The 13,567-nt window shown below is 40.5% G+C and overlaps 1 protein-coding gene across 1 annotated transcript in view; it reads right to left on the bottom strand.

The window, feature by feature from the left end:
• dnah9l (dynein, axonemal, heavy polypeptide 9 like) overlaps positions 1-13,567 on the bottom strand; it is a 428,305-nt gene that overhangs the window by 229,706 nt on the left and 185,032 nt on the right. The window contains exon 42 of the mRNA XM_072579200.1: positions 13,284-13,416. Within this exon, the coding sequence (XP_072435301.1) occupies positions 13,284-13,416 (133 nt within the window). The remainder of the gene's footprint in view (positions 1-13,283; positions 13,417-13,567) is intronic.

Here is a 13,567-nt window from a genome sequence, read left to right as displayed (position 1 = left end):
AACCGGGAATGAGCAATAAGTTTCTTGCCAGATTCACTCATTTTCAAGGACAAATTTTTTTTAAAATTAGATGTAAGATCCCAAAAATGGATCATCCAGTGTTTATTTTAATTGAAAAGAAAATAATCACTGTTCCAATCCTTTCCCCATTATGTTTCCCAATCTTAGTAATTCTACAAATGCAGGTACAGTAGAGCTCAGATAAAGCAAGTTAATATATTCACATCAGAGATCATCCTCCTTATCTCAGAAAAACAGCTGCAACTAGTCAGTAAGAAAATAAACCTATGCATAAGACAACAGCTATGTATGAGCAAAAGGTTGACCTGCAAACTAATAAAAATGATTTTAAGAGCAGAATTTTTAGCAGTTTGTTATGAAGCACATAAGTATACATAAATCAGATTATTATAACTCAGAAACTAACAGACCCATCTTGAAAAATATAGCCACAAGTTTGGGCACAACTAACAGTTGCAAAGATCTTTCACCTTTCCTTCAACTGATTATATTGGTTTATATTAATATAAAACTAGTGAAGAAGGCAGATTTTTTTTCAAATGAAACATTGAAAAACCAGCACAAGTTGAAATTCAGCGATTTAACTTGAAAACGAATGGTTGACATGAATTGTGAAAACCAAACATGCTAATAAATGGGATAAATATACTTGGAAAGAAAAGCTAGTAACAGGGATGGCTCATTGGCACCAAATTAGAGATGGAGGTACAGCTGCTATAGCTTACACAATGATAAAGTCAGGTACAACCAAATCTCACTCCGAATTTCTTATTTGTCTCCCATGTTCAACAGCATTTCAAACATATAAGTGCGATTGATTATCTATTTATTCAAGTGATGCAAAAACTTTATAGTAAGTGACAGGAGCATTAAGTTACAAAGAAACCTTGATGGATTAAGTGAGTGGACAAAACTGTGACAGGTAGGATTCAAGTACTTTGCATCAGTCTTCATAGTAGTATATCAGAACTTCAAGAGAGTCGGGGACAGAGGTGATTTTAGTGGCCATCACTAAAGAAACATTGCTGGGAAAGCTGAAAGGTCTGAAGGCGGATAAACCACCTGGACCAGATGAACTACACCGAGAATTCCACTGGAGACAATTTAGAAAATTATGGAAACATTGTGGCAATCTTCCAGGAAACACTGGAGTCATGGAGGATATCAGAGGACTAGAAAATGACTAACACCCCTGTTTAAGAAGGGAGGGAGGCAGAAAATAGGAAATTATCGGCCGTTTAGCCTGACCTCAGAGGTTGAATAGAATACAATTCCTACACTGTGGAAACAGGCCATTCAGCCTAACAAGTCCACACCAACCCTCCAAACAGCATCCCACTCAGATCCATCCTTCTACCCTATCCGTGTAATAAGACCATAAGACATAGGAGTGGAAGTAAGGCTATTCGGCCCATCGAGTCCACTCCGCCATTCAATCATGGCTGATGCGCATTTCAGCTCCACTTGCCAGCGTTCTCCCCGTAGCCCTTAATTCCTCTAGACAACAAGAACCTATCAATCTCGGCCTTGAAGACATTTAGTGTCCCGGCTTCCACTGCACTCCGTGGCAATGAATTCCACAGGCCCACCACTCTCTGGCTGAAGAAATGTCTCCGCATTTCCGTTCTGAAATGACCCCCTCTAATTCTAAGGCTGTGTCCACGGGTCCTAGTCTCCTCGCCTAACAGAAACAATTTTCTAGCATCCACCTTTTCAAAGCCATGTATTATTTTGTACGTCTCTATTAGATCTCCCCTTAATCTTCTAAACTCCAACGAATACAACCCCAGTATCCTCAGCCGTTCCTCATATGCTAGACCTGTCATTCCAGGGATCATCCGTGTGAATCTCCGCTGGACACGTTCCAGTGCCAGTATGTCCTTCCTGAGGTGTGGGGACCAAAACTGGACACAGTACTCCAAATGGGGCCTAACCAGAGCTTTATAAAGTCTTAGTAGTACATCTCTGCTTTTATATTCCAACCCTCTTGAGATAAGAGACAACATTGCATTCGCTTTCTTAATCACAGACTCAACCTGCATGTTTACCTTTAGAGAATCCTCGACTAGCACTCCCAGATCCCTTTGTGCTTTGGCTTTATTAAGTTTCTCACCATTTAGAAAGTAGTCCATTCCTATATTCTTTTTGCCAAAGTGCAAGACCTCGCACTTGCTCACGTTAAATTCCATCAGCCATTTCCTGGACCACTCTCCCAACCTGTCTAGATCCTTCTGTAGCCTCCCCACTTCCTCAGTACTACCTGCCTGTCTACCTAACTTTGTATCATCGGCAAACTTCGCTAGAATGCCCCCGGTTCCCTCATCCAAATCATTAATATATAATGCGAACAGCTGTGGCCCCAGCACCGAACCCTGCGGGACACCGCTCGTCACCGGCTGCCATTCTGAAAAAGAACCTTTTATCCCAACTCTCTGCCTTCTGTTAGATAGCCAATCCTCAATCCATCCCAGCAGCTCACCTCGAACACCATGGGCCCTCACCTTGCTCAGCAGTCTCCCGTGTGGCACCTTATCAAAGGCCTTTTGAAAGTCCAGATAGACCACATCCACTGGGTTCCCCTGGTCTAACCTACTTGTTACCTCTTCAAAAAATTCCAACAGGTTTGTCAGGCATGACCTCCCTTTACTAACCTTTACTAATGTACCTAACCTACACATCCCTAAGCACCATGGGTAATTTGGCATGGCCAATCCAGTTAACCTGCATACCTGTGCACTGAGAAAGAAAACCGGAGCACCCGGTGTCACACAGGGGATTACTAAATAAGATCCCATGTTGTTTCCGACAAGGTACTGGCATGCACAGAGAATTGGCTGAGGTATTGCCATGGATAGAGGATTAGCTGACAGATAGCAGGCAGAGAGTGGGGATAAAGGGACCTTTTTCAGGATGGCAGCCAGTGACTAGTGGAGTTCCACAGGGTCGGTGTTTGTATCACACCTATTCATATTATGTATTAATGGAATTAGACAACGGGCATTGTTGCTAAGTTTGCCAATGATTGAAACATAAGTGGAGGGACAGGAAGTACTCAGAAAGCAGGGAAGCTTCACTAAGTACTTGGACAGGCTTGGAGACTGGCCAAAGAAATGGCAGATGGAATACAATGTGTAGAAGTGGGAGGTTATGCATCTTGGTAGGAATAGAAACAGACTATTTTCTAACTTTGAAGTCCTAGGGATTCTGCTAAGGTTAACATGCAGGTTTAGTTTGCAGTTAGGAATGCAAATACAATGTTAGCATTCATTTCAAGAGGGCTAGAATACAACAGTAGATATATACTGCCAGGGTTGTATCAAATTGTGATCAGACTTCAGTTGGAATATTGTGAACAGCTTTGGGCCCCATGTCAAAAGAAGGATGTGATGCCCTTGAAGGAGGTCCAGATGAGCTTTGGAATGCAGGGCTTGACATATGAGGAGTGGTTGAGGACTCAGTTTGTACTCAGTGGAGTTTAGAAGGATGAGGCGGGTATCTCATTGCAATTTACAGAACACTAAGACGGCCTGGATCGAGTAAACATGCAGATGGATGTTTCTACTAATAGAAGAGATTAGGACCTGAGGACACAGCTTCAGAGTGAAGAGATGATCCTTCAGAACTTAGATGAAGAGGAATTTCTTCAGCTAGAGGGTAGTTAATCTGTTGAACTCATTGCCACAGAAGGCTGTAGAAGCCAAGTCATTATTGAAGACAGAGATAGATGGGTTCTTAATTGGTAAGGGGATCAGGGATTATGAGGAGAAGGCAGGAGAATGGGGATGATAAACTTATCAGACATGATCAAATGGTGGAGCGGAGTCAATGGACCTAACAGGGAACCAGAACAAACAATATGTGTGGATTTCTAAAGCGCATTCTATAAGGTATCACACATGAGGATACTTAATGACAACAATGGTGTTGGGAACAGCTTTGACAAAGGGTCAGTTAGACTCGAAACATCAGCTCTTTTCTCTCCTTACAGATGCTGCCAGACCTGCTGAAAGTTTCCAGCATTTTCTCTTTTGGTTGCAGATTCCAGCATCCGCAGTAATTTGCTTTTCTTTTAATAGAAGACACAGTTGAGTTAAAGTTGACATTTTCAGGATGACAACCTGTAACTAATGGAGTGCCAGAGGGATTCGGTGCTCTGGCTACAATTATTTATCATACTTTAATGACTTGGATGATGGAACTGAATTTACTATAGCTAAGTTTGCAGATGATACAAAAATAGGTGAGAAGGCAGTAGTGAGAATGACACAGAGTTTACAGAGACGTAGGTTACAGGTTATAGACTGGCAAATACTTGGTAGATGGAATATAATGTGGGAAAATATGAGATATTACACCTACAGGAAAAGTAGGAAAAATAAATATAATTTAAATGGGAAAAACTGCAGCACAGAGGAGCTTAAAGGTCCTCGTGCACGACTTCCAAAAACCTGGCATCCAAGTTCAGCAGGCAGTAGGAAATGTTGGCATTTATTTTGAAGGGAACAGTGCATAAAGGTAGGGAAGCCTCGTTAAAAAACACAAGGCACTAGTCAGATGACACCTGGAATACTGTGAACAGCTTTGGTCCCCCAATCAAAGGAAAGATATACTGGCATTGACTGGAGGCAGTCCAGAGAAGTTATCTTGGTCGATTCAAGTTATGCAGTGATTTTCTCATGAGGAGATATTGAGCAGGTGAGGCTTACATTCTTTGGAATTCAGAAGAATGAGAGGATATGATACTGAAACATACAGACTTCTTATGGAGTTTAACAAGGTAGATGTTGTCAGATTGCTTCCTTGTGTGAGAATCTACAATCTAGGAGTGTCACCCATTAAAAACCAACCACCTGACGAAGAAGCAGCGCTTCGAAAGCTAATGCCTCCAAATGAACTGTTGGACTATAACCTTGTGTAGTGTGATTTTTAACATTATAAACAGAGATAATGAGGAATTTTTTTCTCTTAGAAGGTACTGAATCTGTGGAATTGTTTACTGCAGAGATCTGTTGAGGCTGCTCCTTAATTATATTCAAGACTGACATAGATCCGTAAGGGAATCAATGGCGATGGGCAAAAGACAGGAAAGTGAATTTGAGGATCATCAGATCAATCATGATCTCACTGAATGGCAGATCAGAGTTGATGGGCCAAATGGTCTCCTTCTGCTCCTACATCTTGTGGTGTATGATACCTACACCTCAAACACTGCAGTAGTTCAAGGTGGCAGCTCACTATCACCTTCTCAAAGGTAATGAAGGATGATGATAAATGCCAGTGACATCTAAATCCTGTGAATAAGTAAAACAAAAGCACCTTCATGGAAGAATAAAAACAATCCAGTCAGATTCTACCCTGTCAAGAACACTCCAGAATCTTACATAGAACATAGAACATTACAGCGCAGTACAGGCCCTTTAGCCCTCGATGTTGCGCCAACCTGTCATACCAATCTGAAGCCCATATAACCTACACTATTCCATGCACATTTCAATTAGATCATCTTTTATTCTTCTAAACCCCAATGAACATACGCCAAACCTGCTATACTATTCCTCATAGGGCAAATACTCACCCAAGGAATCATCCTAGTGAATATTCACTGAACTGCTTCCAATGCAAGTATATCCCAATGCAGTCTGACCAATGTACTCTATACTCCTTTCAACAAAGGTTAACATTCAATTTATTAATTATTTGCTGCTCCTGCATGCTAACCTTGTGTGTTTTTTTATAATTCATTCATAAGATATAACATTGTTGGACAGGCCAGCATTTATTGCCCATTCCTAATAGAACATAGAAGAATACAGCGCAGAACAGGCCCTTCGGCCCTCGATGTTGCACCGACCTGTGAACTACTCTCAGCTCGCCCCCCTACACTATTCCAAAATCATCCATGTGCTTATCTAAGGATTGTTTTAATCTCCCTAATGTGGCTGAGTTGACTACCTTAGCAGGTAGGGCATTCCATGCCCTTACCACTCTCTGCATAAAGAAAATAGCCCAGTAGTTAAGAGAAAATGGGATGGTTAAGGTTCAACCGCATTGCTATCATTCTGGAGTTGCATGTAGGTCCAACCAGGTAAGGATAGCAGCTTCCTGACATTAGTGAAGCAGATAGATTTTTCCGACAATCATGGTCATCATTAGATTAAATTCCAGACTTTTATTCGATTCAAATTCCACTATCTATAGTTGTTGGATTTAAACCCAGATCCCCAAAACATTACCTCATCTCTGGATCAATAGTCTAGTGTTAATATGACTCCATTACTTCCCCTTCAATTGTATTCATGGACACAGACACCCAAAGCTCTTTGTACTGCAGCATTCTGTGGTGTCTCTCAATTTCAATAATATTACTTTTGTATTGTTACTGCCAAAGTGGACAAAGTCACTTGTTTGTGCATTTTTGTGCAATCACTGTTTATTCACAGGTTCTCTGTCCTCACAACTTGCTGACAATATAAATAGGAAGGAAAGCAATTTTGACTACAGTACATTCAGTTCCTTCATATAAGTCATTAATATAGATCATGAACAGTCGAAGCCCTACCACTGCTCACTGCAGCACACCAATGAATGTCTGCCACCTTGATGAATGGTCTAGTTATCTTGAATCTCATTCTTCTGTGCTAGTTAATCATCAATTCATGTTAATGTATTATTTCTAACATTGAGCTTGTAACTTGTCTAGTAACTTTTATGTACCATCTTATGGAATGCCATTTGGGAAATCAAATGCATACTGGTTTAGTTTTATCGCTGTGCTTATTAAGTCCATAAAGAATTCTAAGAAATTATAAACAATTACAAAACCATGTTGACTCAGCCTGACTGTATTATGGAATTGCCATATTCCACCTCTCAGTCAGTGGCTTTGTCCTGCCAAAGCGTGGGGAGGCAAAAGGGGACACTGCTTAGCCTTTACTCCTGCCTAGGCTTGATTTGATTTATTATGGTCACATGTACTGAGATATAATGAAAAGTACTGTGTTGTGTGCTAACCAGACAAATCATACCTTAGGTTGTCCAGGGTTCATTACTGAAGTGGTATGCAGTAAAGAAACATATTTGACAGATGCATAACTTGGTGTTGTCAGTCAGGCTGCTTCTGTTCCACCCTATCTTTCTAAGTTTGGCCATGCCAGCTGCATATTTTGCAACGTCAGTATTGATTTCGGGACATAAAGTTAAAAATCATACAAATTGCTCAAAAACTCAATGAATGCACGCAAGATTCTGTAAATCCACTTTTTAAAAATAGAATCAGTCTGAGCATTGGGGCAGAGCCTCACACAGGGCACCTCACACCTTCAATACATTATCTGTGCCAACATGGCACCTATTTGTTAAAGTTCACTTGAGAATGTAACTTTAAAACAAAGTTCTTGGGTTTACATATGAAAGAACCAAAACCAACATGGTTATTCTAAAAGATGAGACACTAAACAAAGAATCCAGGGCTTTTTCAATATATAATTTCAGTTACATCACACTGTAAACTTTTGCTATAAATTCTGTGTCTTACGATCTTATACTCCACAACCCCTGAAGAAGGAGCAGCATTCCATAAGCTAACGCTTCCAAATAAATCTGTTGGACTATGACCTGGTATTGTGCGATTTTTAACTTTGTACACCCCAGTCCAACACCAGTACCTCCACGTCATGGTTTCAGGATAAACCCAGAAGGGAAAAGAAAAAAACAGTTGGCTCCAGAAACAATATCTACCTGCATTTACTAGTCTTTACCAGTAGCTACTGGAGGAGCAGGAGTTCATAAATGATACTTCAGGCCCGAAATTCTGAGCAAACCCACTGACTGTCATCAGTTCTGATGTACTGATAATCTTGACCAAAGGGTTACCAGCTTGTCCCCACTCAATTATTGCATTCATTTCCTTACCATCCATTAGACTGAAACAGGTGACTGACCTGGCAGTAGCAACGCTGCTGGAATCAGAGCACTGAGCACCAACCAACAGCTGTAGTGAATCCTGTCATTCCCTCTGCCCATCTCCTCACATCCCACTCCTGACTCTTCCATGGGCTCTCTACTCTCCGCCCTCCACTCAGCACCTTCTGTTTCCACTCATCCCCTTTCCTCACCAGTCTCCAACCCTGCCCACCCAATAAATCTAATTTTCTTTCACCCACCCCTTCTGTCATTCTCTCCCCTCACCCCGCCTCTAAGTCATGCTCTACCTTTCCTCCCCACTCACATGTTCCGTCTCCTTTCCAGTTGCAACTCTCTCATTCATTCTCTTTCTCCAACCCCAGTCTGCTTTCACTCTTGCTACACCCATTCAACCCAACATTATGTGCACTCTCTCTTTATCTCTTATTCCCCATACTCACTCACTCTCCCTGCTTGTCCCCCAACCCGCAGTTACTCCCTATCTTATTCCTCACCCCCAGTCATTATCCCTCTATTCTCCCCCTTCACCTCAAGTCATATATATGTGCTTGCTCTCTTCCTATACCCCTTCCCTGTTATATGCTTCCTCTCTTCACACCCAACTCCATTCTCTCTCCCTCTTTCCCCTAACCCATCCTCCATGCCTCTCTTACTCCCCCGAACCCAGTCTCCCTCTCTCTTATCACCCCCTAGTCCCCACCATCTTCACCCCTAGGCTTTCTCCATCTCTTCCCCCCAATACCCCTCCTCCTTCCCCCCATCCAGTCTTTCTGTGCCTTATCACCCAAAAGTTCTTCTGTTTCAGACAGTCCATCTGCCAGGTAGGATAGAGCAGAAGTCTATCCCCACCTGGATCCAATCCAGGATATCAATGCTCAGTGATTGGAATTTGTCCTGGAATGGTGCTCAAGCCAAAGGTCCAGCACTGGTTAGCCAATACTCAGTGAAGCTGAGAGCTGATTGCACCATGTGAATATTGTTCAACTGTATCTGTTTGAGTTGCCTATTGGAAATAAACTACTCAAATGTTATGAAGACAAATAAATGAGCTGTAAGCCATTTGCACATTGCTTGAGTCTGCTAAGAAACCTTTTTACTTTCTTTGCAGAACCCACCTAGTTCACTGGTTCCTGTGGGAAAGGAAATCTGCCATTCTTACCTGGTCTGGCTTATACATATCTCCAGACCAACTGCAAGGTTTTTTGACTCTGGGCAAATAGGGTTGGCAATAAATCTGACGTAGCCAGTGATGTCCACATCCCATAGACAAACAAAAAACAAAATCTGCATCTCTTGTGCATTTCTCTCGTCATCTAACTGTCCTAAGCTAAGAGCTCATGACATAGGAGGTTACATATTAGCATGAATAAAGAAATGGTTAGTTAATAGAAAGTGGCGGGTAAACATAAACAGGTCCAGACTTCTGCCAGCTGATGTCAAACACTGTAAGAGGCATCTTTGTTGTCCAATGCTGACTTCGTTTCTCTCAATGTTATGTCAAATTTGCACTGTGACTGTAGGCTTATTGCATTTGTGATTAGTTCTTTGTTTTACATCCAAAACATTACTTCACATACTAGCACAACATCCTGGGACTATCTGGGGAGGTTGGCACAAAATATATCCAAAAAATTGACAGCTTCATATTCAATAAAATCTAAAACATAAACACAAAGCCATGTATGCAGACCCAATGCAATAGAACTTATAAATTAAAATTGCATAATTTGTGACTTCAATAAATAGTACTATTCATTAATGAAATTTCACATTTTCATTGTTCATTTTTGTGTTTCTGCACAATAAAATTTGAAAATCAATAGATACTTGAAGCCAGCAGAACAGGTAGGTAAGGTTGTTAAAAAGGAATATTGGGTGCTTCTGTTCACTTCTGATAAAAGTTAGTTCTGAAGATGATTCATACCAGGTTCGAAACATTAACTCTATTTCTCTCTCCACAGACATTGTCAGACCTACTGAGTTTCTCCAGCGTCCTCTGTGTTTGTTTCAGATTTACAACATCCACAGTATTTTGCTTTATGGGATACTTGCCTTTATTACTCAAAGCATTAAATACAAAAGCAAGCAGGTTATGATGAAGCTGTATATTATGTTAGTTAGATCGCAGCTTGAGTATTGTGCACATTCTGGTCACCACACTATATGAAAGATGTAACTTCACTAAAGAATGTGCAGAAGAAATTCACCAGAATGTTGCCTAAGCTGGAGTAATCAGCTATGAAGAGAGACTAGACAGGCTAGGTTTATTTTCCTTAGTACAGAGAAGGATAAAGGGGGATCTGACTGAGGTGCTCAAAGTTCTGAGGGCATAGAGGAGACAGACAGCGAGAAACTTTTTTTCCTTAGCAAATTGGTCAATAATCGGCAGATGCAGTTTTGAGGTAAGGAGCAGGTGGTTTAGAGGAGATTTGAGGAAACATTTTTCACCCAGAGAATTGCATCTGGAACTCAATATACAAAAGGATGGCAGAAGTGGGAACCCTCAAGACAATTAATAATTATTTAGATGAGCACTTAAAATGCCATGACACATAAGGCGATGGGCAAGTGCTGGAAAATGGGATTGGAATAAGTGGATATTTGATGTTTAGTACAAGTACAATAGGCCAAATGGCCTTCTTCCATGCTATAAAAACTCTATGACTCTAAGTGAGCTTTAAGTGTCTTTGCTTCACATATGTCACTTGAAGACTGCTTCCTCACAACTTAAATTCCATTGTTGAAAAAAATACAGCCAACAAAAGTGTAACTATACCGAGCTACGGTTGTTTGAGATTAAATGTGTACACCTAGCAACTCTCTAACATAAGGGGTGACAAATAGTTGAAAATTTATGTGGACAGCACAACCAATAATTGTTAAGTGTGAATGTTTGTTTCGCCCTCAATCAAATAGTGAAAGGAGTTAAACTAGGAGTTAAAGACAAGAAGCAACAGGTCCATGAGCAGCCAATCATAGACAAACAGCCATAGGCAATAGGAACGAATTCCATGGACTCCAAGCAGAACCTAAACAGAACTCAGAATCCACTGAAATTGAATATGTTTCTGTAAAAAAGGTTTTATACTGTGAGCATGATGGAAGCCTGCAACTATATTAGATTGCTAGAAACATTTTCCACTGCTACCAATATGAAGAAAGCTCAGATTATAAAGAGCAATAGACTTTGTTTATTTGGATTTTAGCAATGTTCCGCATGGCAGACTAATTAGTAAAGTTAGGTCACATGGGATTCAGGGTGAACTTGCCAATTGGATACATAATTGGCGTAACAGCAGGAGACAGACCGTGATTGTGGAGGGTTGCTTTTTGGATTGGAGGCCTGTCACCAGCAGTGTTCCGCACGGATCAGTTCTGGGTCACCGTTTATTTGTCATTTATGTAAATGATGTAAATGATTTGGATAAGAATATACAAGGCATGGTTACTAAGTTTGTTGATGACACCAAAATTAGTGGCATAGCAAACAGTGAAGGCTATCTAAGAGTACGACACAACCTTGATCAATTGGGCCAGTGGGCCAAAGAATGGCTGATGGAATTTGATTTAAATAAATGCAAGGTGCTGCATTTGGTAAGACAAACCAGGGCAGCATGTACAAACTTAATGGTTAGGGCACTGAGGAGAGTTGTTGAACAGAGACACCTCGGGGTGCAGGTATATAATTCCTTGAAATAGGAATCACAGGTAGATAGGGTGGTGAAGAAGGCATTTAGCATGCTTACCTTCACTAGTCAGAGCACTGAGTATAGGAATTGGGACATCATGTTACAGCTGTACAAGACATTGGTAAGGCCATATTTGGAGTACCGCATACAATTCTGGTCACCCTGCATGAGAAGGATGTTATTAAATTCAAAGGGCACAAAAAAAGATTGAAAAGAATGTTATTGAAACTGGAGGATTTGAGTTATAAGGAGAGGCTAAATAGGCTGGGATTTTCGCCCTTGGGAGAATAGGTGGCTGAGGAGTGACCTTTCAGAGGTTTATCAAATGATGAGGGATATAGGTAAGATGAATAGCCAACGTCTTTTCCCCAGAGTAGGGGAGTTCAAAACCAGAGGGGCAACATTTTCATACAGAAGGTGGTGTGTATAGAATGAGCTGACAGAGAAAGTGTTCAAGGCAAGTACAATTACAACATTCAAAAGATAGTTGTTAAAGTACATAGATAGGAAAGGTTTAGAGGGACTAGTTCAGTTTAGGTAACCTGGTCAGCATGGATTAGTCGGGCTGAAGGGTCTTGTTTCCATGCTGTATGACTCCATGTCCAATTTTATGAACTACTTTGCCCAAACCAAAGTAAATCTTCCTTGCAATAATATTTTGATACCATGTCTTCTGAGTGTATTTTCCAACTTTAAAGGTTTTTATCTTGTAGTATTAGCAGCACTGCTACTCTGTAATGCTGTACTGGAGGGTTTTCTTGCATTTTGTAACTAAAATGGAGGATTCTCACAATTTTGTGGCTATAATGAAGAATTCCTGTCATTTGCATACTCATTTGATTCCTAATGAACCAGCTGATGAAGGAGTAGCACTCCGAAATCTTGTGCTTCCAAATAAACCTGTTGGACTATAACCTGGTGATGTGTGATTTTTAACATTTGATTCCTGTTTCCTTAACAGCTTTACTAAGTGAATTCCATTGCCTGTAGCATTAACAAACAATGTTTGCTTTAATTTCCCTTTACAAAATGGCTGTCACTATTCATGACTTTTAGAGATGAATCCTGCTTCTTTAACATTTTCTACTGAATGATTCCGGCTGTGTATTGTCCCAATAGTGATCACCTATTTCTTTTTGCAGTTTTTCCTTGGATTATTCCTGCTCCTCAAAGTTTAAGTTAATTCTTCCTGCTTTTATCACAGCTTTATTGAAAACTTCTTGCTTTCCTCTGGCTGGCTGTTAACTTTCATCTTCTGTTTGACCGGGACTGGTTAGGCTTCTCTCAACCCCTTGATTTCTTCAATTCTAGTTTTGCGATGTGCTTGGTTCAGTGACCTCCATTTAGATTGGTTTCTTGGCCTTCAAACTCACTTGCTGTAGCAGTTCCTTGTGGTGCCTGCCCACTGTGGCAGCAACACATGATCTGAGGCGAAATTCTTTCCCCTATTGAATAATTAGGTAGCGACTCTCACTGGAAAGTTACATGAATCCAACAACAATTTGGGAGAACAAAATCACCATTATTTATGATAACCAGGGCTCTAACCATTAACTTTGTACAACTTGCCCTGGTTTGTCTTACAAAATGCAATATCTTGCATTTATTTAAATCAAATTTATTATAACTTTACAACTTCATTTTTCTTACCATCTTTCCATTCACGTGTAGCAGGATGCAAAAATCCAAATAATTCATCTGTGGTCACTGCCTTGGGGTTTATATCACACCACATTGGCTTTAACTTCATGTTGGCATAAGTCCTGTGAAGAGTTCTTAATATCTGTAGGCATTGAAAAGGTTATATCATACTGTTTATATGCATGTCTTCACAGAAAATACTCTTATAAATACTTAGCTGCTGATTTATACCTTTCATTGATTCTTTACAATTTTGGGAAAGTGCATTGGCTTTGTTTCTTTATTTGATTTCA

This window comes from Chiloscyllium punctatum, chromosome 10 (genome assembly GCF_047496795.1).
Source record: "Chiloscyllium punctatum isolate Juve2018m chromosome 10, sChiPun1.3, whole genome shotgun sequence".
NCBI classification, from domain to species: Eukaryota; Metazoa; Chordata; class Chondrichthyes; order Orectolobiformes; family Hemiscylliidae; genus Chiloscyllium; species Chiloscyllium punctatum.
The sequence above is the reverse complement of the archived record's forward strand: the minus strand, read 5'-3'. Positions and strand labels throughout refer to the sequence as shown.